We start from the raw sequence: 26949 nt of genomic DNA on the forward strand, positions 1-26949 counted from the left end.
AAGAGTTCAGAAGGATTAACAGCAGCTGCTCCATTGCTTTCACTTTTTAATGCTTTTTTTTTTTTCTTAATCCATCGTAATGGTCACTACAGACTGACAGCAATCTGTCAACATGCAGACAGATTACACAGAGTATGTACAGTATTCCTATGTGTTGCATGTCAGGAGATGAAGTCACATTTTAACAGGGCGCTACCTCAGCAGCACACTGCTGTGTGACTACCAGCATGGCAGATGCTTTGAGCGTCTCAGTGCTGAGTGACAGCAAACTGTCAGGGCTTTTGTGTGTCTCTGCTGGTGTTTTTCATTTAAGATGCTGCCAGAGAGGGAGGTTCCCACCAATGCAGCAGCAGCTGAGTGGAAAAAGCTCCTCAGGAGGGATATTTGAGCTTGTCAGACACAAGAAATTTGATTCAGACAACCAAAAAAAAAAAAAAAAAAGAATATTGAGCAGGAGTCCAGTAAATAGCAGCTGCCTCTGTTTAATTAGAACAAATCGAAGTTGGAAATGGAAAACAGGGGAAAACAACAGGGAGGTAATGTGACACTATTTGCTGACAGTTATTATAAGCTGGGAGAGAGCCGTCCCACAGGCAGGCTGCTGTTTGCGGAGGGGCAGTTCCTTCTTCTTCTGTCAGGCTGGTGCTGATCCCTCATCTTACAGGTCACAATTATGTGCTTCATCCCTTCCTGCTGCTATCCCCCCCCCATCCCTCTGTAAGCAGTATTTAATTGTAATGGGCTGAGCTGGGGAAAGGAGTAATCAGATGAGAAGAGTCACATGGTTACGCACTTTCTAACAGGGTGGGGGGATTAATAATACTGCCGCCTTGATTGAACAGAGAGAACTTCAGCTGCTTTCTCTGGTAAATTGGAAGGTGGGGCTGAGTGCAAAAAAAACAACAGTGACACGGAGGAGAGGGAAAGAAAAGAGAGTTGCAAAAGGGTGATAAGGGGTTCTGTGATAAGAACAGAGAGGAGGCAGGGATGGCGAGGGAGGAGGCAGAGAGAGAAAGGGAGTGGGAGGAAGAAAGAGCGAGGATAGGAGGCAGCGCAGTGCAGTGAGGGAGGGGGTGAGGAGAGAGAGAGAGAGAACGATGTAGAGACAGCAAGCCTCTGCTGCTACAGAGCCAGTGAGACGCAGGCAGGCGGAGGGGAAAGACGAAGAGAGAGAGGGAGAGGGGGCCTCCTGGTTTCTCTGAGACAGGCCCAGAGAGAGGGGGGGAGAGGGGCTCCAGGAGCACCACAACGGAGAGCGAGACGAGTGGGTGGAGAAGCAGAATCGGAGGGGAGGGGAGAGAAAGAGGCAGGGTGATAAAATCAGAACCAGGCTTTGGCAGGAGCAGAGGCAGAGGGTGGGACTTGAGCTGAGGAGGGAAAACAGCACAGGAGGAAACAAAGTTTTGAAAACTGAGGAAACAGCAAAGGGAGAGCAGATGCTGATGGCCAAAGCAGGAAGAGATCCATGGAAGAAGGTCACCGTCTGTCAGCATGTTCTCTGACAGCCGGGCCACCGCCACCACGCCTGGGGAGCAGAGGGGCTTCAAGGCTCATGCCCCCCACTTCATCCCATGGCTGCGCAACAGCCTGAAGGCTCACCACAGCAGCAGCAGCGGCGGCGACCTGGGGCTCAACGGGGCGTACAGGTCCAGCTCGGAGGGCCGCAGCACCCTGACCCCGTTGGAGAGGGCCAAGGGGATCGGTTTCTTCTCCAGCCGAGCCAAGAAGGGGGAGCTCCGGTGTAATGGCATAGGGATGCTGCCAGTGGTGCTGAGGGGGCATCACATCCTGCCAGGCAGCGTGGGGAACCAGAGAGAGGACGGTCCTGCCAGGTGGAGCAAGACTAAAGAGCTGGAGGTGGAGCCCAGCACCAACTCTCAACTGAGCCCAGAGAAAGGACTGGCCGACAGCTGCTCCTCGCCGCCGCAGAGCCAAAACGTGGGATACACAAGCAGCCCCTCGGTGAGGAAATACGGGCCTCTGGTGGGGCCCCATCCCACTCCTGTACCTGTGCTGCTGGCTGAGAAGCCCGACTGCAATGTGCCTGTCGTGGTGTGCATGGAAGACAGCGAGGGGAAGATGTGGGACTCCACCAGTCACACCACCTACCGCCAGAGAGACGTCCACTCCTCCAGCTGGCTGAGCTCAGGCACTCAGCAGCTGATCGAGAGGGAGCGCGGGTTCAGCTCCAGCTTCAGCTGCATCAACAAACACGGCAGGAGTTCTCAGAGTCAGAGGGACCTGACGGCCCTCAACGGGCTCATCTTCTCCAGCCAGACCCCTCCTGGAGCCCTGGGCTGCACCGCCACCCTGAGAGGCCCCAGAAGGCCCCGGCCGAACTCGGAGCGGATTGCGATCCTGGGTCAGAACCAGACGTGGGTACCGCACAGACCAAACAGAGAGCAGGAGCCACAGAGGAACGGAGCCGGTTGCAGCAGAAAGGTGGTCCGAAACCAGATCAAACGGGTGGTGGACAACCTGGAGCAGGTCCTCACTTCCCTCAGGGACATCCAGCAGGAAATCAAAGAGGTACACACAGACACAGTTGTTTGTTGATTTATGTATCATGTGTCTGAAACTTTGCCATGAGAGCTGCAGATTTGTCTCTTTTCTTTCCAAGGCTGAAGGGTGGGAACATAAACAAATCAGGGCCTTACTGCATCCTCTCTCATTAATTTAGACGTTTTCCTCATGCAGAAAATGTTTGAGCTTTTGCAGAAAAAACCCCAACAAAACCTTGAGGGCATTTAGAGATAACAAGGCAGACCACAAATGCACTTTCTCAGCAGAATTAAACAAGCAGAAAAGCATCTGCAGCAGGGATGCATGGACCCAAAACATGTTGTTGTTTCTCAGGCTCTCCTTTCTATTCCCCAGACACTCTAGAGTCTGGCACTTTGTGCTCAAGTCGGGCGTGCGCTTTCATAAAGGTGGATGAGATGGTAGTTATGGCCCATTTGCCAGATGCATTCAGAGGATGTTCAGACGATGCAGGGTGACATTAGTAAAAAGCCTTGACTCTAACATCCTCTCTTTTCCACCACTTTTCCCTCTCATGGACAGCTGCTGCTCCAGGCACAGCTGGACGGTGGCCGGCACTCTTTTATAATCCATTTATGTCTGAATATCCGTGCCTCGTCCAGTAAAAGTGACATGCAAATCTTTCCTCTTGGCGTCCGATCAGCGAGGTCACAGCCAAGCCCCAGAGGTAGTAACTTCATCATTGTGACTTTAAAGACTTCTCCGTGACAGAATTAATATTCCTGTGATGAAAGTTTATATAGAATACAGCAAGAAAGGCGAAAAAAGCGATTGATAAGGCTGCATGTATAAACAGAGGTGGCAAATGAAAAGAGAGTAAGTCACTGTGGAAGTAGTGCAGGCTATTTATGTTTGTTGCATTAAGCAGTAAGCACTAATGTGAAAAAGAAATGGAGTGAGGCAAGGACAGAGATCATTTACTGGCATGGAAAAGTAATCACACTGCTTTTACTATCTCACATCACAACCACAATCTTGAAAAACATTAATTTTATTGGAGTTTTATGTGACAGACCAACACCGACTTGTAAGCTGGAAGGAAGACGATGCGAGAATGATCAAGGTTTTTTGTGGTGCTATTGTGAGAGCAATAAAAGTGAACTATTTACTACTTCTTTTAACAGCATGGCCGTGTCTCCATGACACAACAATCATGGCCCCACAAACACAAATACTGCTCTTGAAAAGCATTCCCATTTGTAATACGCTTCTTTAGGACACCAGAGACATAAAGAAGTCCGATTTGTCTCACTGCACTGCACAAATGTTTTCAACTTTTTTGATATTTACTCAAACTCTCGTTGAACAAACAGTGGAGAAATTAGTAAAACTAACAATCCTGAAAATATGGACAGATATGGGGAGGTTTAAACATCATTAATTGTAATTTGTCACAACAGCAATACATCAAAATTCTTATAATGATAAGAAATTTATCACTATAGATGATAAACCAGTGGGAGGATCTGGGGAGGACAATTAATAACTGTGCCTTTATGGCAGAGTGGGAAGAACAAAACCATTGTTGCTAGAAAGTCATTAGAAGTCTGATTTAAAGTTTGGATTAAGTCAGAAACTCCACTCCTCTAGAGCCACCTTAATTCAACTTTTAGACACATTTCTGCTGCAACACGTGAATCTAACATCTGAATTCCTTCATCAGCAGTCGTTCAGCTCTGCAGGGGCCTGATGAGGAGCCATTCATTTGATTCAGGTGTGTTGGAGAAGACGTGCATCATAATGTTACAGGAGGGTAGCTCTCAATGACTAGACTTGGAAGCTGAACTTTCAGCTCTGCATGCAAAATTGTACATGTGGCATGTGGCAAAAAAACAACACTTACACTTCAGCCTGAACACAGTGAAACATGTTGGTGGCAGCATCATGATGTGGGGATGCCTTCCTGCTGAAGAGACGGTGATAATGAGGATGGATAGAGATAAATGCAAAACAATCCTGGAAGGAAACCTGTTAGAGGTTTTCTTCCAGGAAACTTGGAAACGTCCTGAAAGTCTAAGCCTCAATGGGATGGTTTAAGTGGTCTAGTCAAAGCCCAATCACTAAATTCAATTAGGAATATGTGGCCGTGCTTTGATGTTCAAATGCACTCAACTGTCAATGTAAGTTTAAAATATTTGGCAAAGAAAAGTTGTAATTAATTTCAGTCTATGGATGAGCAAACCTGGAAGAGACGAAGCCCAAAAGACTTTCAGCAGAACAGTGTCTGCAAAGTTTGACTCAGGGGGATTCACATTTTTAATTACAAAAATAAAACATGCAATTTTCTTCCATTTCACTATTTTCTGTTGTCACTGGGCATAAAATTCCCAAACATACATAGGAGTGTGTGGTTGCAACATGATCAGCATCTTTGCTCAAAGCAAATTAGAGGAAAATTTGGATCGAACGTCAGTCTGACGGCGATAGTCTGCTGATGTGTTTCAGTCAGGTGTAAAGACAAAAAGAAAAGAAAAGAGCTGCACCATGACTCAGAGCCTGAAGAGAAGAAAGAACCGCGTCAAGCTCGAAGAGCGGAGTGAAACTTTAATGACGGAGCTCAACAATAAACATCTCTCAGCTCTAAAAGCGGAGCATGTGTGTAGACCTGAGGGGTCAAAGACTTTGTTTTTTTTAACAAACGTCCTCGAAAGCAGCAGATGAAAAGCAGCCCTTTTATCTCCTCCGATTTCTGACATTAACAAGCCGTACCTGCCCAGAGTCATTGCATGTGCATATCCTACATGCACCACTTCAAAGCAAAATGAAAGGCTTCACTCAAAACCTGCCGCAGCTTTAACAGAAAAGAAAAAAAAAATCACGCAAACAAATCAGGTCATCCTTTGACATCAGCAAGGATGTTGTTGAACACAGAGGACAAAACTCATCCGGCATGAGCAGAGGATTTATCTGTGCACACAGAGCAGGTGGTGAGCTGGGTCAAACATTTTCCCCAGCGTAATTTTCTCCAATCTCTCCAGCCTCTGTCATCACACAGCTGCCTGTGTATCGGGGTGTTCGTGTGTCTTTGTGTTGAGCTTTTATTAGTGCACGTTTGCAGAGCATATACTTATTCTTTGCACCCATTTTGCATTTGGACATGTGTGTCTTTTTTTTTTGATACATTAAGGAGCAGGCTTTTTACTATCTGGGTAAGAAGCATTAGATGGGAGGGCTGACTAAATTTAGCCTTCACACCACTGTAATAGTACTCTCATTCTGTCTTGGCTGATTTTAACGTCTTTGCAGTGTGAAAAATAAAGACGAGAGGAAGGCCTCCAGAAGTGTTCGCCGTAACTTTTATTATTTCTTTAACCTTGAAGAAGCTTCAGGGCTGTAATTATTTCTATATGTTATCAAACATTGACTCAATCTGGAAGAAATCTCCTGATGAATTCTCTGAAAATGGTCCAGAGTTTGATCCGGAGTTTGATCTCTGACTATGTGAGTTTTGATTTGAGGCGGTTTTTTTTTTATTTTAAATACATGGTGTGCTATCTGTAAGAAGGGAAGGGTTTAATTAATTTGATGAAGTTAAACTTAAAATGGTGTAAATTGCACATGTTTCCAGTTTTCCCACTGACTGAAGCAAAGGAAAATTGAAGGTTTTTACGGCCCGTGTAGAAAACAAAACAAAATAAAATGACCTGTTACCTTTTACATGACTGATTTATCGACAGCAGCACTTTGTTGACAAAAAGAAGGTTTAGATCTTAAATAACCTTAAGTGCCTCAATGTTGTGGCGTACTTCAGGGGTTCATTCTTGTTCTCGTAAATTTCTCTTTTCATTTTCCCCAATTAGGTTTAATTTTGTCAATAATTTGACATTCCATTTCCCTGCTATGCTGATGACAATTAAATGTCTGGTTAAGTAAAGAAAAAATGGAAAGTGAGGTTTGACTCAAGGCTGGTGCCATGCTGTGTGGAATTGATATATTCTTGCATTTTTTTCTGTGCATTAAATCATTCATTCACAGTAAAATGAAATGCATATTAGGGTAATTAGCCACTAAATTTCTCTTAAGTCTGCAGGGAGGAAATTATGTGCTTTTTTTAAACCAATGACCTTGAAGCTCTCTTAGAAATCTGGAAGCTGCTTGAAACTGTAGCAAACAGAAGATGGTGTGAAAAAGTGAACTTTTCTCAAAAGCTTTTCTTAGGACTTCTAAAATGTAACTTATAGTAGATCTTCATTTTGTCCCCTCAGGCTGTTGCAAACGTCATCCCAGTGAAATAGGCAACAATCAACAGTCCTCAGCAGCTTCTGCTAACATGTACAAGTGAAGCCATCTGTGTTTGTTTTAAAATCTTAACCCAGACTGGCATCTCAGCACCTAAGCGATTCTTTAACTCTGCACACTTAAACCAGATCACTGAGATCTGCTGAACAAATGCTGCTTGCTGTTTTCAGTTTCGGGCCGTCGTGGGATGAACTTTCTCTGCCCACCAGGACCAGCTTTTGTTCATTGACTATATGTTCATTTCGCCTGTGGGATTGTAATGCCATCGTCTTATTGACTGGTACTACCCCTCATTCTGGGTCCTTATTGTGTCTTTCTTCTAGAATCATTCAATTAACAAGAAAAGAACAAATAAATGGTCCAAACTGAAGCAAGACAGAGTCAGATTTAAATGCAGATTGTTGCATCAATTAATAAAAGCCTCTGTCAGTTTGGTAATGAAAGCTGAAGGTTAAATTGTTGAAGCCTTTGAGCTCAGACGTCCTGATTTGAAATCTTTTTAAAAGCTTTTTATCTAGGGGAGCAAAATGGATCTTCAGATGTAAAAGCAGTGAGGTGTATTAAACATTAATCACACCGAACAAAGGTGGACTTTCAGTCAGGGCATGTGAACATCTGCCTCACTGCTTCCTGTAATTAAGGGACCCCCCCCCCAAGCAGCATGTTTATTTATTATTTTTCTACTACTTCTCCTCTATACAGCAGCTCTTCCTAACTTCCTAAATATTAGTTCTCCTGAATCACAGTACCTTTGCAACTCCTCCACCTTATATTTAAGGCACAGAAATATATAGACCTATTTGATACGAGGGAGGGCAGAAAAATCTCCATTTTCTGTCCACATGAATCAGCTGCTCACCCACTACTCCTCTAAGTGGCTTTTGCAAAAAAAAAAAAAAAAAAAAATCAAAGCACCAATACGGGGTTGTGATTAATCTGTGACTAAACCTTATGCATCCACCACCTCCTCAACACAATTCAAATTCAAGATAAACTGTAAGACATGGCCCATCAGTACAATGCAGAGCTGAATGATGAACGTATTCTTTTTCTTTTTCTGAAAAGGTTAAAAATGTGAAATGTTTATGTCCAGATTTGGATTTTATGACCCAAGTTATGTGGTGTCTACTCCTGAAAACAACTCTGAAAATGGTCTTATTTGGTTAACTTTAAATTGTGGCGTGACGGATACAGCAGTGTTGATCTATGAACGTGTCAGACGAGCCAGAACAATTAACAGTGATCCCCTCTGTTTTAGTAAAAACAGCTGGTAAGTTCCTGAGGTCAATCGCTGCACACAGTGAGAAGCCTGTTCCTGGTCCTCTGCAGTCTGGCTAAAAAAACAGAGCTGATGATGTACAGCCGGGAACCTGCAAGGTATATGTTTGCCTCAGATTTGCTAAGCCACTCTTCATCTTTAGTTTATGAAGCTGCAATAAAATATTTAGTTTTTAGTTTTTTTCTGTTGCAATTTTTGGCTTTAACGTATGCAAAGGCTTCTGATGAGAGATCAACTAGCGTCTGAAAAGAGTTCCCAAACCCCAAAACTGAGAAGTTTGATATTCCCACTGATGCTACTTGAAATATGTGGAAAAAGTGTCAGTGCAGCATATAAAACCAATATAATAATATAAGATAATACAATAACTTGCAAAAGTGTGAAAACTCTTTGAATGTTTTTATGTCACGACTGCAAACCTCCATCCATTTTTATGATCATTGTCACAATAAATCACAATTAAAAACCCAAAACTGGCAGCATTGTCAGAATTATTTGTATTATTTTCTCCTCTGCTTGTTCCATACAATAAATATCAATAAATTTGGAAACATGATTAAATGCAGTTACTGTGTGCACTTTAGTGATACAAATCATTCTTTATGTGACTGGTGTCCTCGAGGAGCGTATTTGAAATGGGAATGTTTTTCAAGAGTAGTTTTTATATTCATGGGGCTGTAACAGATGTGCCATGCGATCACAGTTATACACTTAGCTAAAAATAGAAGTAATGAATAGGTTTTTATCCTCACTTTTATTTTTTATCACACCACAAGATAACCTAATAAAACTTTTAATGGTCCACCCCTGGCCTTAATTTGTATTCAGCAATCACTGTCCAAAACATGACTGTCCATCTGAACTTTCAGGCCAGATAATGGATTGACAAATAGCTGGAAAGAAGTCCTGCTTAGTGTTTGTCTAAAGTCATGTATTGAACACAGAAAGCATGTGGAAGAAGGTTTTTCATTCAGAAGGGAACAAAATTCGACTTTTTAGGTAGCAAAACTGTGTTCTGTTGAAACATAGTAGTGGCTACATTATGCTATAAGGTGCTTTTCGTCTTGACTCGGATGTACTGAACACAAAACATGACCACATTTTGTTGACTATTATGTGCAGGGCAATTTTAGTACCGTTTTCTTTCACTCTGCAGTTACACACCAATTTATACACTTTATGGTGTTTAGTCACATAAGATAAGATCCACTGAGGTATGTGCTTGCAATGTGACAAAATCTGAAAATATCCCACCTACAACTACAAAAGTCCTTCTGCTTTATGTTAATTGTTTTTATTCTTTGTAACAATTATGGCAAAAATAAGCCAATAGCAGTAAGCGGTGTGATTTGATGTGATGACCCGAACTTAAGTTTCTTCAATTTCTTCTAATTCAAAAGGGACGATCTGCAGCTACACACATTTAAAAATGTGCATGATTTTATAATTTAATTTACCCATTCTTTAATAGAAACCAGCTATAAATGCTATCTGATTTTTCAAAACATATCGACTTTGGGAACTTTACAGTACAGCAACAAAATCTGCTTGCAACACATTATAATTATTCCCTCTGGGAGAGTGTCGCGGATAATTTGTGTTTTTATTTATAAATCATTCTGTGTGTTTTCTAGGTCGTGCAGCAGATTGACTATCTAACCTCCTCCATTGATCTGGATGATGAGGAGCAGCAGAGGCCTGGAGGAGAAGCTCAGCCTCCCAGCGACAGCAGCTACAGTTCAGGCTCCAGCTCCAGTGAAGTGACGGTACGCAGCGCCCAGCAGAGGGCTCCGGGAACTGAAAACCAGCCAGGAACTGCAGACTCCTACAGAACCGCCAGCAGAGAGGATCACAGCAGAAGTCAGCCTTCGCAGAACGGGCAGCTGCGCTCCATTACCGCGGGCTTTCTGTCAGAAAGGAGTCGGACTGTTCAATTAACTTGTGGGCAATCCCCTAGAAAAACGTTGTCTCGGGTGAACACAAACAGCCTCCCTCCACCCAGAAACCCGACCACCCAGGATCACGTTCTGTCTCCTAAAAGAAGCCTCCCTGCTCGGCCTCCCACTCCCGGGCTGTCTCCACTAACGGTGAACCTCCATTACCCCAGCAGCCCTGGATCACAGCCTTCCTCCCCTCTGTCTCCAAAGTCTTATCCCCCCCCTGCTCTCAGCCCTTCTGTCATCATCGAGACCAAAGTCGGGTCACTCCGGACCCCACAAAGCGATCTCCCATCTGCTGGTCCATTTTCACCGTTGCTATCTCACCCTCAGTCTGCCAGCTGCCCACCCACCAACTTTGAAACCAAAAGTTTGCCCCTGCACGACAAAGAGCGGCGAGCGGCCTCAGCGGGACCCTCGAACGCCTGCGCAGCCAAACCACCCACAGGACAGGGCCGCAGGGCCCGCAAGCCCCCACCGTACCCGCACCACAGACTCTCTGAGCCCACAAAGAAAGTGAAAGAGCCCCGCAAAGCTCCTCCATACCCTGAGAAAAGAAGGCTGCTCTCAACCACCGTGTGAGACAATGCAGCAGGAGGGGGGCGGCCGATCGAACAGAGGCACAAACAGCACCAGCCACATGTCTGCAGGAGTGGGAAGTGATTTAAGGCAGCTTACGGCTCGCCAACTTCAGCCGAGATCAAGTTTCCAGGGCAACGGGATGCAGACGCAACTCAGGGTGAGTAAGTCCAGAACAAGTGCATCACTGCAAAAACAAAATCTTATCAAGTATATGTGGTCTAGTTTCTAGAGCAAATATCTTAGGATACTTGGAAAAAAGACAAACTAACTTAGTAGTAACTTTTCAGCAAGAAATGGGAGCTTGTTTTAAGTCAATAATACCTTAATATCGATGAAAAAGGACTAGTTATAAGTGAAATAATCTGCCAATTGAACAAGAAATTTTCCCATATTATAAAATATAATATAGGACACTAATTAGTGCTTTGTTTTCAGTCAATAACTAAGGAATTATTGACTTAAAACAAGCTCCTATTTCCTGACAGGAGATTTGTTTACATGAAGCACAAAGGGCAGAACTTGACTGCAGAAACACAAAATCTTATCAAGTATTTTTGGTCTAGATTTTAGTGCAAACATCCTAGAACTCTTGAAATAAGACAAAACTAACTTAGAAGTAACAACTGATTAAGAACTGATGAAGTTCTTAATACATTAAGAACTGATGAAGTTCTTAATACTTGGCAGGAAATAGGAACAAGCTCCTACTTCCTGCCAAGAGATTTTATAACATGAAGTAAAAAGGTCAGAACTAGACTGCAAAAACACAAAATGTTGCAAAGTATTTTTGGTCTAGTTTCTGAAATAAATTAAAATTAACTTAGAAATAACTTTTCAGCAAGAAATAGAAGCTTGTTTTATGTCAGCAATATATATTTTTAATATTGTTGAAAAAGCTATAGGTGAGATAATTTGACAGAGGGAACAAGACATTTTCCCCATAAGTTAAAATATGGGAAACCAGCCACTTTTTAAAAAAAAAAAATCTATATTAAAGTAATTATTGACCCAAAACAAGCTCATGTTTCTTGCTAAAAAGTTACTTGTAAGTTAGTTTTGGCTTATTTCAAACGTACTGAGATATTTGCACTTGAAACTAGACCAGGAATACTTGGTAAGAGTTTGTGTTTTTGCGGTGCTGGTTCTACCCTTTTCCCTCCCTGCTCTCAAATCTCCTGGGTGCATGCACGGGGCCGTAATGACATCTGGCCGGCTTACCGCTCAGGTAACAAGAGCCTTTGTGCAGATGTTCAATTTGCACCCCGGCTCTGCAAACTCCCACGGACTGCACAGCTAAAGGGCAGAGGGGAAGGCATTATTAGCCAGAAATCTGAAGGAAACTGCAATTACCTCAGAATGGCGAGACAAAGATAGAGGTGATTACTTTATTGCACCTCACCCCAATGCATCCCAGCATAGTCACTCTTATATATCAGCATCGCCTGTGGTCGGTAATTGCTGTCAGGAGTCGTGATGCTATGATGAGAAGTCGGCGCGGCTCAAGCTACTTTGGCTCGGCGGTGTGAGAACGCACACAGGAGAGGCAAGGTCAGGGATCTGTAGTGCATCTAGAGGCAAGAAAGGCTCTCATAAAAGGAGACGCTTGGCAAGGCCACAGAGGAAAAGTTCAGGCCAGCATTGGGGTGCATGTCAAGGGAGACAGGGGGCAGCTGGCCATTCGTTGTACCCTTCACCCGGCCCCACGGTGTTACAAAAATCCCATCTCCTTTGCTGCCTCTGGCTCGACCCACCTGGCCTCCGTCTCCATCTGTTCCCCTCTAAATGTCAAGGGGATGCAACAGGAAAGAAATAAGGAGCTGGTGTGTTGGAGAGGAATGCCAGCCAGATTGATTACATAAATACAACACAGGAAATCGATAGCTGTTTCATTTAGGACATAAATGCTGCTTTATTGGATCCTTTTCTCTTTGTGCCGACCTTTTTGAACAGAATAAAGCTGCTGCTAGTTTGCAATTTATTCCATTGTGAACAAATTCAATGAAACGATCAAAATCAGCGGTTAATCTCATTATATTTATGCTGCCTGACTGCGACACACATTCCCATATCAGTATCAGTTCTTCTAACGCCCGGGACATTTCACAAGTCATGGGCATTATCGGGTTTAAACAGAGTTTCTGGAATGAGTGAGCCATGCTTTTATGTGAAACTATTTTCAGATAGGGATTAGCTGTCAGATTTTCCAGAACCAGGATGTGAGACCGACTCGAGTAAATTAGACTTCTCAGATTTCTATGTAAATCCTTTAAAATTCTGCATGCACCCTGAATGCAAAATCTTTCTTTTACAAGTCTTGATTAAACACAGAACAAATTACCACATGAGTCTCTGAAGGAAAAAGAATGAGCGGTTTTTCTTTGCCTCTCACAAACACGCATACTGAAGGAGACATTGCCTTAACATCAGATGGGACCAGGATCACTGATTCGCAATCAGGCCAACTGGACTGAATTACTGCTGCACTGTAAAAGAATTACCAAAAAAAAAAAAATAACCGTTTAGAGTAGGATAGATTGCTGCAAAGCTAATGACTCGATGCAATTAACTGTCCACTGTCGCCACATGCTTGTTAAGCCATATGAAATTGGACGGATTTATTTTTAACTGTATATCAGTGAATTATTTTACACTTGGATTTATTTAGAATGGATGTAACTCACTTTGAATGAAATGAATTGACTATGTTTCTGTATAATGAATCTACTGTATATAGTGAATTGAAGTGGCATTTTTTGTGAATTGGTGCTGTATAAATAAACTGATTCGAATGACTTAAATAGATTTAAGTAATTATAAGACAATATCTAAAGTTGATTAAGTAACTAACCTGCAACTCATGAAATTAAACCAGTTATATGAATTTTTATTGAATAAAGTTTGTCAGTTTAAAATCTGCAACATTGTAGTCTAATATTTGCTAAATTAATGACATACGTGACTCGCTACAGTGTCTTGTAAAAGGTTTTCTTCTTTTTGAAGAAGAATTTTGTCATTTTAAAACCAAAGATCTCCATGTATTATGTGGGGATTTAATGTAATAGACAAGAGAGCATGTAATTGTAAAGTGGAAAGAAAAATTAAAATTTTTTTTAATTTACCAGTCTTTTGAGGCATGTCTCTAACAGCTTTGCACGTCTAGATACCAAAATCTGAAGTCTTGCCAGATTATCAATTGAACTTTGGTCTGGACTTTTACTAAGCCATCCAGACAAATAAATACGCTTTGATCTAAACCATTTGCTCCTAGCTCTGAGTCTGTTAAACGCTGAAAGTGATGTTTTTCTCTCTTTTTTTAACTTCTACAAACAGAATAAATACATAACAGATCACATCAAAGACCACTAGCTGTGCATGTAATTCACTCCAAAGATCCAAATACTGTTATAAATGTTAAGCAGGGATGATTAAAGTTCCCTGAAAATCTCTAAAACTAAATACAATACAGTATTTTGGAAAGTATTCAAACTGTTTTTCACATTTTGTCAGCTTATAACCACAAACGTCAGTTTATAAATGAACACATTCTAGCAAATAATTGTGTGGGAGGAAAATAATACATGGTTTCCAAAATACAAATTTGCAAAGTCTTCATCAATATTCAATCTTCCCAGATGCAAATCTTTGGGGATGTGAATCTACCAGTTTTACACATCAAGTCACAGGCATGTTGCTAATTCTTCTCTGCAAAACACCTCTAGCTCGGTCAAAGTTGGTGAATACAGACAATAAACATCAGTTTTCAAGCCTTCAGATTTCAGTTGAATTAGGTCTGGACTTTCACAAGGCGTTTAGGAACCAACACCGATCCGTCTCAAGTTCCATCCGTCTTCATGGCTTCCATGTCCCTGCTGAAGTGATGCACCCAGCATTGTGTTTCATCAGTACAGTGTTCATCTGATACCAGGTCACAGTGGGGATGCTTTCCACAGAGTGAAGTGAATTGTTTTTTTTTCCTTTCACATATTATATTTTGCATTTAGGCTAAAATGTTCAATGTTGGCTTCATCTGACCTCAGCATCTTCCTCCACATGTCTGCTGTGTCCTTTGCGTTGCTTGAGCCAAACATAAAACAGGATTTCTTTTAGGTCCCACTCTTTAGATGGGCTATTGTTTTATTGACCCTAACCATGCTTTAAACTCGTCATGAGGTTTCTTAAAACCTGAGACCTCCACAGTTGGAGAACTTGTAAAGGCAATCGGTTGCACTCAATCTACATTCAAATGTATACCATTTGCATCACTTGAGATTTATGTGGTTGTGTTGGTCAACCACATAAAGTCCTAATAAAACAAGTGCACAAACGTAGCACGAAGGGGTATGAATACTTTTGCATGGGAATATATAAAGTCTGCGTTCGCATAGCCCATTCTTTTAGCCAAGATCTAACTAGAACAATAACAACATTTGTCTTTTATTTGTAACTTGTACTTCCAACAAGCTGTGCAGGAGCTCTGTGTAATACACCTCTGCTCCAAAACATCCTTCATGTTCCTCCTGATAGTTTTTCCTGTGATGTAAGGAACTTTTTCTGCTGGTGTCAGACAGTACGCTGAGGTGCTGATATGTGCTCAGGATCTGGATGACAGAATCGAGGCAGCTCTGGGCCCTGCAGACGGAGAGAGCTGATGGGCAAACAAAGAGCTGTTGAGAAGCAAGAGATTTACAACTCAAAGGAACAAACAGCTCAACAGAAACGGGCCAGAATTTGGCCGTCAAACTGCAGAAATCACAGGTTCTGCTTTGCTGCGAAGGTGTGGGTCAGTTCTGCACAGCATGTCAGGAAATCATTAACGCCTCGCTGTTCCAGGGAGTTTTCAGCAGGTGAAAAGCAGCAATTTTCAGGCTTAAAAACACTCCTGAATGGAGAGTTTTTGCATCAAGCAAGCAGACACCGGTTTGCAGACAATCTAGATTTTCTCTGGATTTAACATAATGATAGATAAATCCCTCCTGACTTTCTATCTCAGTAAGCCCACAAAGATCAGCAGTCCATACATTCCCATATGTGCCTCTGGATTTAATAGATCCTCCCAGCAAAGCCTCTTCCTCCCAACAGAAATTACGGGGAAACAATAGAGGCTCTCTATCTCTGAGAAACATTTATTTGAGCACAATATACGTTAATTGACTACGCTTACGGAATACATTTTAAGGCTAATTTTTCATTACTCTAGCAGAAAGGGTCTCATAAGTCTCATTTGGAGGCTCCGACACTGGCTGCTTCCCTAAACTGGTCCAAATTAGGAATGCATTAGTGGCGCTTCTAAAAATTACGGCTATTGGGCAGATAAGATGGGACATAAAAACGCAATCCTCGCCGAGGCCCGGCCCTGACAGCGCTCAGAATATTTAACGCCTCGACACAGGCAATCAAATTCCTCCTCTCTTTTCATGTTTACCCTTCTGACAAGGCTACGGCAGCTTCAATCAGACCACGACTGATGTAACCCGACAAAAACACAAGAGTTATCTCCACCGAGGTGACAACGTGTCTTTATTCAAACACCCATCAAGTTTCATCATGATTCGCAGCAATCAACAGGCAGAAAAAGAAAGGACGCATGTACAAAATTAATAGCGCATGTTGTGTTTTTTTTCTCAGAGCCAGGTCGAGGTCCAGGTGTGATCTTTTCCTGTGCTGACCCCCACTGAGAGAGAAAGAGAGCCTGGATGGCGACAAAGGGACCCGGCGTTTCCTCCACTCCGGGGGATCGCCTCGACACCAGATGAAAGACACCGAAGGTATGCCGCCTATCCCAGCTAATCCAAGAGCAGAGTCAAATCAGAGAAATCCTCCAATCTGAATTCAATCCTTGGACACTTGTGCTGTTTGAGGCTTTGGATCAATGCCGGTAAGATAAAGAGGCCGCAAGCATAACAGAGAAAGGGGAGAGCAGAGAAGAAGAAGGGGAGAGAAGGAGATGAGGGGCATGTGATAATGAAGCACTTCTGAAACCTGCGCAATATTCTCACTGATCCCCACATGTGGCACCGAGAGATGAAAGCCAGAGGTTCGAGAGGGAGAGAGTGCTGGCATTTTTATTCCTCATCTAGAAACCTCCAAATGTCTGTGCATGCTTTACATTTTATTACTTTTGAGTTAAACATCTGCACTAATGTTCCAGACTTCAATTTCTAGATTTTTCTCCTCCCCCCAACTGCTTTTATAGCATTCGACTACAAAAGTTTGATCTGGTTGGGGATTATTACTACCAGAAAAGTTAAAGCAACGCTGAGGTTTCTTTATTATTCAGCTCAGTGGGAAAAGGGCTGTTTCAACACTTCTGGCATTTAAATAAAGTGATATCAGCTCCATTTGGAAATCTATAGTCCTACATTAAATATACTCTATATCTTCCAGATGTTATTCTTGTAAAGTCACACCATCTGTTGTAAAAATAAATGGGTTTGTTTGCCAAAATTTAAGAACTAGCAGTTCTAAGAGTTTGTACAAAAAGCCCCTTACATACTGTACTACACGCCGATAACAGTACAATTTCACTACTAATAAAGTAGTGAAATTGTGGCCCTTTTTGGATCTTTAAATGAATTTACTTCCAGTCAGTGAGTTGGACAACAAAGAAAGATGCGATAAAGATACCTTTCTCAATATTTATGTAAAAAAAGCTTTTATTTTTGAGACATTTGAATTTTTAGCACTTAGTCAGTGGAATAGAGAGTAAATCAAATATTTTTCCTACAGACCTTTCAGGACGCTACATCTTACTAGGGATGGGCTGGCTGAAGATTTAAAAAGTTCTGGTTTCAAAACTACAAGAATGTGCCATTATACTTCTTAAAAAACATTATTATAACTGATTCTATCAAGATGTCATACATGTCAGAGCAGTGAGGATAAATTATTTTCTGTTTAAGCAATTAGGTCATGTCATATAATTTTGTTTTAATGTATAGCATTATTACTAATCTCATCATACAGCAAATTTCATATATAAACTCAAACAGGTCAATAGTTTGCATAACCTAATAAAAAAAAATCTATTGCATTTTGATTCTTTTTTGTGACGTATTTTTGGAAGTAGTATAGTTTCACCAGAGAGAAACGGCAGGAAACAAAAAAAACCTGTCTGATGTTTGGAGGGATCAGACGCGATGCTTTGAGTTATCTGCAGCAGATGTAGATAAACGGAGACACTGAGGTGCTTCTTTCAACAGCATTGCAGAACGCAGCGAGACAGAGCAATTTCTACTTGTTTGGATGTGTGCTGCTTCACAATACCAGGGATTACTCACTCTCCTCTCAGGATTACACAAGATGCATAAATCTCCTGCTAATCTAAAATGTATCTAAGCTGGACAGACCCCATCCCAACACCAAAATATGCATTCCCACACCCACTGGATCAAACCAGCATCTCTTTATATTACAAACTAAGAAACAACTACAGAAGCACGTAACCTTATGGCCCATTTTGATCCTGAAAAGTCTGGATAATTAGTAGGTTCCTTCATCTTTTGTAGAACAAATCCAAAAATGAGTGAAAAAGGCTGGATATGTACTACAACTGGTTCACCATGTCCCCTCAAACCAAGATTAGCTTCATCCTGCTTCAGTTTTGGTCGTTTCTCAGGAAAAAATCCACTGATACTAACGAGCAGAAGCACAGTTCACCGCGGTGCTGTGATTGGTCACAGCAGAGCGAGACTTCTGTCCAATCACAGCTCGTCATGTCTCGTCCGTCCAATGACGGTCAGCTTGGAAAGCTGAGCGCTGAACTTTCCATCTCTTTGGGTCACTGGAATTAAGAAAGGAGAGTGGATTACTGCTGGAGTCTGTGTACGATCACTTAACATTAGATTTATGTAGGTGTATATATAATAATATCTGCTTTAGCTGTGACTCCCACAGTCAGCTAAATGTCAGACATCAAACCTCTGATGAGGTTCAGAAGAGAAATGTTTTTGCAGAGAGAAATGTGAGACATAAAATTTTAAAAATGAGACCAAGATTAGGTCTGTGATAATGTACAAACTTGGTTTTTATCTTCTTATCCGTCTTATGATTTATTTATTTTTTTTGCTTTATTTCTGCTGTTTAATATTTAGAGGTGGTTTTTATCTAACAACTCGATTTTTTCTTTTTTGCAAGAAATCTTAAGTATTTTTTTGAAGACCTGACTTTTATTTGTATCTGCTTTTTAATCTCCCATGATGCAACTGTCATCTTGCAAACATATTTATGACAAAAAATATAAATACCAAAGCACTAACATATCATCATATATCATTTGGATGAGCAGACATTTTTGGATACTGCAAGAAAACTGATTTGATGGAAATATTATTTCTTCTTACCTTTTCATAAATAAAAAAGTGTAAACATTTTCCAGTGTCTATATTATTTTGTATCTATGAATACAGGTAATCTCAGTGATAAAGTCTTAATTTGAAGGCAAAGAGTATAGTCATAAACAGAATGATGCAAAGAAAATATTCTGTTAAGTCGTTTTGTCTTAGTAATATCAATGTTTACATAACCCAACACAATGAGGTTAATAACACCATTGTAGCAATAATTTCAACACATTTTAACAATATTTATAATCATGATAACTGTAAAGCTCGGCAATACGTATTATTGTGATACATTTTCAAACACAAATTGTGATTAGATCATGGCTGTATGTTAAGGTTAGAACAATTTGTATAAATTAAGGTTCCTTTTTGCTTTCTATAATTTATTTGTATATTTTTTGTTTTGTTATTCTGCTGCAAAATCTTTTCTCACGGTAAAAAGATGGCCTCTATTAATATAGAATACACTCCAAAATGAACCAGTTAACTAAATTATTAAATTACTAGCTTTCAGGAAAAAAAATTTCCTAACAAAAGAGCATTATAATTACAGCTGCCACTAGGTGGAGAATGAAAACTCAGAGTGCAGAAATAAATGAGTCACACAGACAATTAAGGGCCAACAACTGAGGCAAAATGTCTGGTTTTGGACAAATTATTCAGTGTAAGAAAAGAGATTTGTGCTGATGAAAACCAGAAAATAAAAACATAAATATTTTAAAGCTGAAAGAAAACAATAAATGGTTCGTACAGGTTTAAAATAAGTCAATACTTTCAGTGTATCTTTACATGTAGTTACTATTTTCTCCAACAGGTGTCTCTGTTTGGGTTACCGAAACCTGAACATGCCTTCATGTGTTGCAGCAGGAGCTTTAAGGCTGTAGTAATTAAAAAGCCCTTTACATACTGTACTACACGCTGATAAGCAATCTATGCCTAGAATTCATCGCTCCCACTGTTTCTCAGTGATGGGATTATCCTTAAGTCTGTCATCGGCGCTGAGTTCGAAGCCTGTAAGCCTCTGTACTTTAGCGTCTAATCTGCTGAAAATGACAGCTGAAGTAAATTGCCAGTCGGGGTGACTAGTCAAATCCTGCTAATCACAGGCTGGAACTGAAGCCCCTGTTGGGGATTTCTGCAGGAGCTGAAGAACAACAAATAATGCTACGGGGACAACTGTGAAAACCCACTCACAGCTGGAGCGCACGCTTCGCAGGGGAATCTGCAGGGAGCTTGCAACGTGATAATGGGAGGGCTGGGTGTGTGTGTGTGTGGAGGCAGAGAAAGAGACTGATGTGACAGGCAGAGGGAGTTGATTGAACACTTTGAGACACAATCAATTCCTCACCTGTTGATTCTCCTACGGTAAATTCGTCTGGCTTCAGAGGTACGTCACGCTGGCCTGTCACTGCTGTTTCTGACTGGAGACGCATCCGCAACGACGAGGAGGAGACGGTGGAAAACAAAAACAAGAGATTAAAAAAAAACAGATAACAGGCGGCGGCACAAAGAACAATGTCATTTGCACAGGAAGGAAGAAAAAGAAAAAAAAACAGAGGAAAGAACTCCGATTCAGCATCAAGGTCAAAGAGATGCATTTGTGTTTGCAATGTTGTTTCAGTCCCCTCACTCTGAAGTTATTTTCTCTGTTTGTCTTTTCCGTGCAGGGCACACAGCCAGAGCAGGAGGAGGAAACATGTTCTCTCTCTCTCTCTTTCTAATGACGCGAGTGTCAGGAATGTCCTTGCTGGGGGAAAGGAGGCGTGTCAAGGTGTGCCTCGCATCGCCTCGCAGACCACGACCGCATCAGATACGGCAGACCGCTGCGAAGTGACCGTCCAGACATTAACCTTCCACTGAAAACATTACGTGCAGAGATAGAACTCCAAGGCGGACTCCAAAAACTAATAAAAATCTGTCTTTCTGACTTGCATTAAGTTGTAAAAAGTTGGGAGGCCATCGTTAGAGGATGAAAGCTGTAAACATGCAGAGGTGTGGAGCTCATAATGGGTTTAATGGATGAGAGGAAGAAAGACATTTAGAAAACTAATTAAAATCAGGTGACAAGATTAGATTGTTGGCAGAGATTCTGGTAGTCGGATAAAAACATGAGATTAATCCAAAAATTCCCCTGCAATTTAGCCACAATTTAAAAAAAAAGAAATACTACTAATAACTTAATAGTGTGAAAATGCTATGTTAGCATTCAAACCTACACTCTGACTAAAAGGTATTTACCAAATGAAGCTGAAGAACTGATATTGACTTCCCTTCTTTTTTTGTTGTTGCCTACTTTAAGAAGTTTCTTAGTGGAGACTTTGGAGGACTTCCAAGCAGATATGTCCCAATACTTTCCTGAACTTTTCCAGATTTTTGGAAAGTTTATGACAGTGTTGGTGATCTAAACCAGGACCAGGTTAAGAACCACAGGTACAGTGGAAAATCCTGATCTTAGAAGCTTCAGAGGGCAGTGAAATGTTTTTTATGAGAATTTATCTGCATATTCTCAGTCGGTCTGGGTGCTTAATTCAGAAATAAAGTTATGATGTGGAAATTTTAAAAAAGAACAGATGCCATTAAATGCTGAATAAATCAATAATAAAGCACCTTTTAAAAAAGAAATCCCAGTTATTTCAACTAGATAACAAATAACAACCTTAGACATTTATCCAGAGCTGGAACATGATAAAAGGATTTTCCATACAGATTGAGATGAGGTGGATGAATATTAAGACTGCCTTTGTGACTCAGATGTACAATAAATCCCTTCACTAATGCTATACGTTAGATGATTTCATGCTGATCTAGGAAAGTCATGGTTTTGTTGACAAATTCTGCCATTAAATGTCTATTTTGTCACAGAAAACGAGATCAAAGCATCAATGGTGACATCTGTATTCCCTCCCTCATCCGATACCAAATGTGTTGCTTAGAAGAAGAAACATGAAGCTGCAGAACATGAAAGTAGCCTTGAGTTTGACATGTGTGTTGATGCTGAAATGTTCATTATTTGCCGGCTGTGCAAAAAGACGTTCAACAGGAATTCGCCTTGATTTTCTGACATTTGTGCAGATACTGAGTAATGAAAAGCTTTTATCTCTCTACTGACAGCGAGTATGAGGCAGAATGGAAACATCAAGCAGCAATTCTTTAATGCTGTTCGTTAGTTTGCCTCGGCTTGAGAGGGTTTGTGGCAGCGGGTTGTCAAGAAATACAATTTTTATCTCTAAAGGATGCAGAGTTAAAGGCAAACATAGGTCAGTCCTATAAAATCATGCAGGAGGGGGTTTTTATGCCCCAGTTTCATGCGGCTTAATGCCACTATTGATTCTTGATCAACTTATCGTTTGGCTCTCATCAGTATTCAGCCGGTGAGGTGGCCGTCGCGCCTTGGGACAAAATCAGCTGACAATATCGGTTCATGTAAACAAAGCCACAAAAGCAAGAAAGAAATTAACAGCCTGGTTTCATACTTACAAAAGCGTTGGCATATTCAATTTTGGCTCCTTTCAGCTCAGCTTTGAACTGGGTGAAAAACAGGTATGATTTTCCCTGAGGCCTGAAAGAAATTAAAAACAGAAATGTTTAAACAATAATGATCCCAACACACAGTCTCTTCAGTATTCACTGCTCCCTGACAGATCCCTTTCTTCTTTTTTTTTTTACTTTCCACCATACTCTAATGTTTCAGATCAAACATCATTTTATATCAAAGGTAACAAAAATACAGTCAAACAGCAGTAAACCGATTTAACAGAGTTACTCTTGTTTGACTGTGGAGGAGCTTTGACCCTCTGTTCTTCACAGAAATGTTTGATTCTAACCACATTGGTAATGTACAGCATCTCAATGCCAGTGAAGTCCATACTTTGACTAGGCCACTCCAGTACCTTTCATTTTGTTTTGAGCCGTTCATATGAGACTTGCTGCATTACACCAGTTTTTTCCCCCCCATTGCTAATTTGACATTTGTCATACTGTACAGCCTTGCCATTTTTAAGATTTTTTCATAGCAATATATTTGGAAGGTTAGACGAGAAGAGTGTCAATCAAAATTTCCAAAGATTTCAAGATTTTCATTGGAAAAACACTTTACATCCGTAATGTCAAACTGAATGTCGGCCACTGCTGCAGCAAAGCGTCATGTGACGGTGTGTTTCTGACACTCTGGATCTTTTTTTACAAGAAACCTAAAGGAATCCAATTCTTTTTTTTTGACATTTTGTTTCTTATTCTTGAATCATCACTTTAACTAAAGCGACCTCCAGGGCTTCAGATGTTCTGGGTTCCTTTAGTGACCTCTGGGACGGGTCGTCAATGCACTCTAGGAGAATTTTTGGAAGATTGGTCAATCTTGGTAAGATTCCCCACAGCTGCAGCTTTTCTCCATTTGTGAGTAATGGCTCTGACTGTGGATCTGAAAGCTTTAGGAGTGGCTTTTGAACCCTTTCCAGACAGACAGATGAACAGACTTTTTGTTTCTCATCTATTCTTGAAGTTATTACGCGATGATGAGTTGTTTTCACATGATATTTCAGCATACTTCACGTTGTCAGACGGGTTATACCCAAGCTATTTTCTCCTATGTTGCCGAAATATAACAAATAATGAAAAATTGCCGGGTATTGCTTGACGACAGTTGCTGCTGCAGGGAGGTGCACAACCAGTTATTAGGTTTTTTCTTAATAAATCATTAACGATAACCATTTAAAGCTTTTCTATATTTCCAGGTTATCTTTGTGTGATATTAAAACTTTTCTCATCATCTTACACATTTAAATCTAACAAAAAGACATTGTTAGAGGTTTTAGTTGATTTTCTTTCCTGCAACTGTCACAACTGACTACAAAAATAAATCAATCAGGTGACTCAGAGGAGCCGCAGATGGGACATGATGAGGACGGGGTCGGCCAAGTGAAGAGGAGGAACCACCACAGACAGTTTGGTATGGTGAGTGGGCAGGTATTACTCATATTGAGAGGAGGACACACATCTGTTCACACAGTCACATTAAGGGAACGAGCCTTCCTTATCGGGACGGACCTAAAGCATTCGTTTCAGGGGAAGACATGTTTTGAATGCAAATCGATGAAGTGTCTGCAAGTTGTGCCCGTCTCACCTCCACACAGAGCAAGAAAACAGCTGGTCATCTTCGCTCAGGCCCACACTCATCAGCCATTGCTGTTTTAAAGCAGAACAATATTTCACTGTCATGCCAGCTGGGATTAATATTCAATAAAACTTTAGGGTCCGAGTGATTGAGACAACGCATACCTCATTAGTTCCTCCTTGTGAAGCATAGGTGAAGATGCATTCATACTCGCTCTGAAACAAGACAGCAAGAGGTTTAGTGCCAATTAGTACAAAGTCTGAACAACTTCATTTAATAATACATTTATTTATTTTTATTTAACAACGAATGAATGAGATTTATCAACTGACTGAGAACATAAAAAAGTAATTCAAACCAGATTAATATTAAATGAAAGCCGTGTTTAAAAAGAGTCACAGAGTCTCTGATATTATTTGCTGACACTCGAACGGTTCAGACTTTGGTGTTTTTGAGAGATAACCTAAATAAATGGGAAGCATTTGTAACTTTATTACAGGGTGTTAGTAACAATGTCCAAGTTCATTGTTATGTGAAGAAACACCAGGGGTTCATTCTATGAGTTTAAAATGTTTTCTCCTTCTGAATTATTTATAAGTCCTCTAAGGCTGAAAAGTCTGAATATATTTCTTAAAATACTTTTTGAAAGCCCAAAGAACTTTTCTGATCAAGATCACTTTAGGATTACATGGAAACCTGAAAAGGAATGGGGAAAGGAAGAGTCTTTTAAAATACTGGTTCTTGAAATGAAAATGTTTGCAATAAAAATCACCCCATCAAACATTTCGTAATGTAATGTTTGACCGGAAATTCATTGGAAAAGCACACAAACAAAGTATTAAATAATCTCCTTCGTGTCAATTGAGCTGTAACTGCCAGGATGAAGCTTTTTCCAAATATGAGGAAATTGCTTCAAATAATCAACATGAATAACCATTTTACTTGCAAAATTATAAACAGAAATGTAAATGTTTTATTAGGTATTCCATGTAATACTCTTTGATGCTTGTACATCAAACATTCAACAATTTTAGGCTTATTCTCATGAAAACCAGTTCAGCGCTATTAAAAAAAATAAAAAATCTTATCCAATCAATGAAGCCCTTGTGGCAGATGAGCATAGACGTGTCAGCGTTTCACAGGCTGTGTCGTCATCACTCAGCGACTACAACTGACCGATGGAATGTAGTCTTTCCGCTTTTGTCGTTAAAAATGCCAAACTTGACATATTCAGCATGTATATTTTAAAGCTAAAAATGGGTTATGTTATTTTTTTTAATTCTTTACAGTTTTAAATCGACAACAATGTCGGTAAACTGCACAGACCTACATAGTGAATATGACTTCCTGTAAAGATGAGGAATAAAGGAACGCTCGGGTTAAAAATAATGGCAGGCTTTTGTATCCATAGCAACTCAATTTAAACGAGGGCTCAATCGACGAAAACAAGAAAAGCAACTTACGATTCTCTCAGAGAAAGTATGAACAACTCCTCCCGGCTTGACGTTGAACTCCACTACCTTTGTCTGCTCAGCCGAGACACACAGGGACACTGAAATCCCCAGAAGCAGAAGAGACATTTTACCGAAGAGCTGCATTTTCTCGCTCGGTCTTCTTTGATGTCTGGTGTTACACTCCGACCAGTCAATCCAAATAAGAGTATGTCCCGTCGACTGTTAATGACGTCAGAGCCGTCGTCACGCCGCGAACCACTGCCAGCAACACCAAACACCTGAAGGGAAACACTAAAAAATATATTTAAAAACAATTTAAAAAAAAAAAAAGCACTTAGTTTAAATTTTATTTAACATATTTTGGAACTTCGTTCCATTAGAAATGGACACACTCACTGCGGCCTGTTTGTCACCACACGGCGACGCTCTTTTTCAACTAATACAATGTCCATTTAATAGTTAGTCACCTGTTTTAAAAGTTGTAATATACGTATATTATATTTTATAATACTTATTATGTTATCTGTGTTTACTGGCAACGTTTTTTTGGTACTTAGGTAATGTTAAGGTAGGTTATTAATTAATATTAAATTTATTTTCATTTTACAAATAAATACAGAAATAAGTTTACTTTTTTTCTTGAATATTTTTGCAAGGATTTTTGTGGTTTGCTTTTCTTTTTGTTGTTGCCTTTTTTATTTCTAATATTTATGTTAAATATATGTATTTTTTTATTTATCTAAAAAGATTTTTATGTCAGTCACAAAGTATTCATATGATTCAGTTTTATTTTACAATTATTTTCAAAATATACAATAGAACAGAGTAGAATAGAAAAGCAGCAAAGTGACAGGCAAAATGGAAGCATGCATAGAGGCATAGATATAAAAATAAAAAAATAATGTACAGAAATGGCAAATTTACAACATAAAAAATACAGTGGAGGTAATAGCAAACTCCGATTCAAAGAAATGTGCAACTGAGTAGGAGATATTAATTCCTTTATTATAGGAATTTGTTGATGCAGACTCCTTCATTATGATACCTTTAGACTTTCTGTCTCCAAATATTATTTTATTTTATTGATAATACTATACATCTATTTCCATTTAATTTTTATATTAATCTGTCTCTGAGTTTATTTTTTTTTCCTTCTGTGTCTGTCACCATTTTTTTCCAGGGTATACTCAATTATAAATGCCCTTACCTCACAAATTGGTGACAGACAAGCGCTTAAAGCCAAAAACATGCAACATGTCACAAATGCTGTAACTGATGTGATTGTGTTTCACAGGAGACCATTTTCCTGAGGTCTGCTTCTGCATGTCTTCTCTTATGTGTGCTTTATGTCTCTGGAGCCATTAAACATCCACGGGTGAACATGTTTCCTTCGAGAGGAGACATCCTAACATTGTCTGGCACTCACATGCAAAGTCCACAAACATTGTAAGCATTTGGACCAAATATT

At 40.4% G+C, this 26949-nt stretch overlaps 2 protein-coding genes across 2 annotated transcripts; one reads left to right on the forward strand and one right to left on the reverse strand.

The window, feature by feature from the left end:
• Positions 1-1106: 1106 nt before the first annotated feature.
• On the forward strand, positions 1107-16287 carry LOC111609747. The gene is made up of 3 exons (XM_023339907.1): positions 1107-2529; positions 9694-10735; positions 16204-16287. Exons 1-2 carry the CDS (start codon positions 1492-1494, stop codon positions 10576-10578), a joined length of 1923 nt encoding a protein of 640 aa, XP_023195675.1. The 5' UTR covers positions 1107-1491; the 3' UTR covers positions 10579-10735; positions 16204-16287.
• On the reverse strand, positions 16078-25708 carry mydgf (myeloid derived growth factor). The gene is made up of 6 exons (XM_005800519.3): positions 25491-25708; positions 24192-24242; positions 24037-24098; positions 22395-22476; positions 20266-20338; positions 16078-18358 (listed from the first exon to the last, which is right to left on the reverse strand). Exons 1-6 carry the CDS (start codon positions 25623-25625, stop codon positions 18279-18281), a joined length of 483 nt encoding a protein of 160 aa, XP_005800576.1. The 5' UTR covers positions 25626-25708; the 3' UTR covers positions 16078-18278.
• Between the last annotated feature and the right edge of the window lie 1241 nt (positions 25709-26949).

The sequence above is a fragment of the Xiphophorus maculatus genome, chromosome 9 (genome assembly GCF_002775205.1).
Source record: "Xiphophorus maculatus strain JP 163 A chromosome 9, X_maculatus-5.0-male, whole genome shotgun sequence".
Classification (NCBI taxonomy): domain Eukaryota; kingdom Metazoa; phylum Chordata; class Actinopteri; order Cyprinodontiformes; family Poeciliidae; genus Xiphophorus; species Xiphophorus maculatus.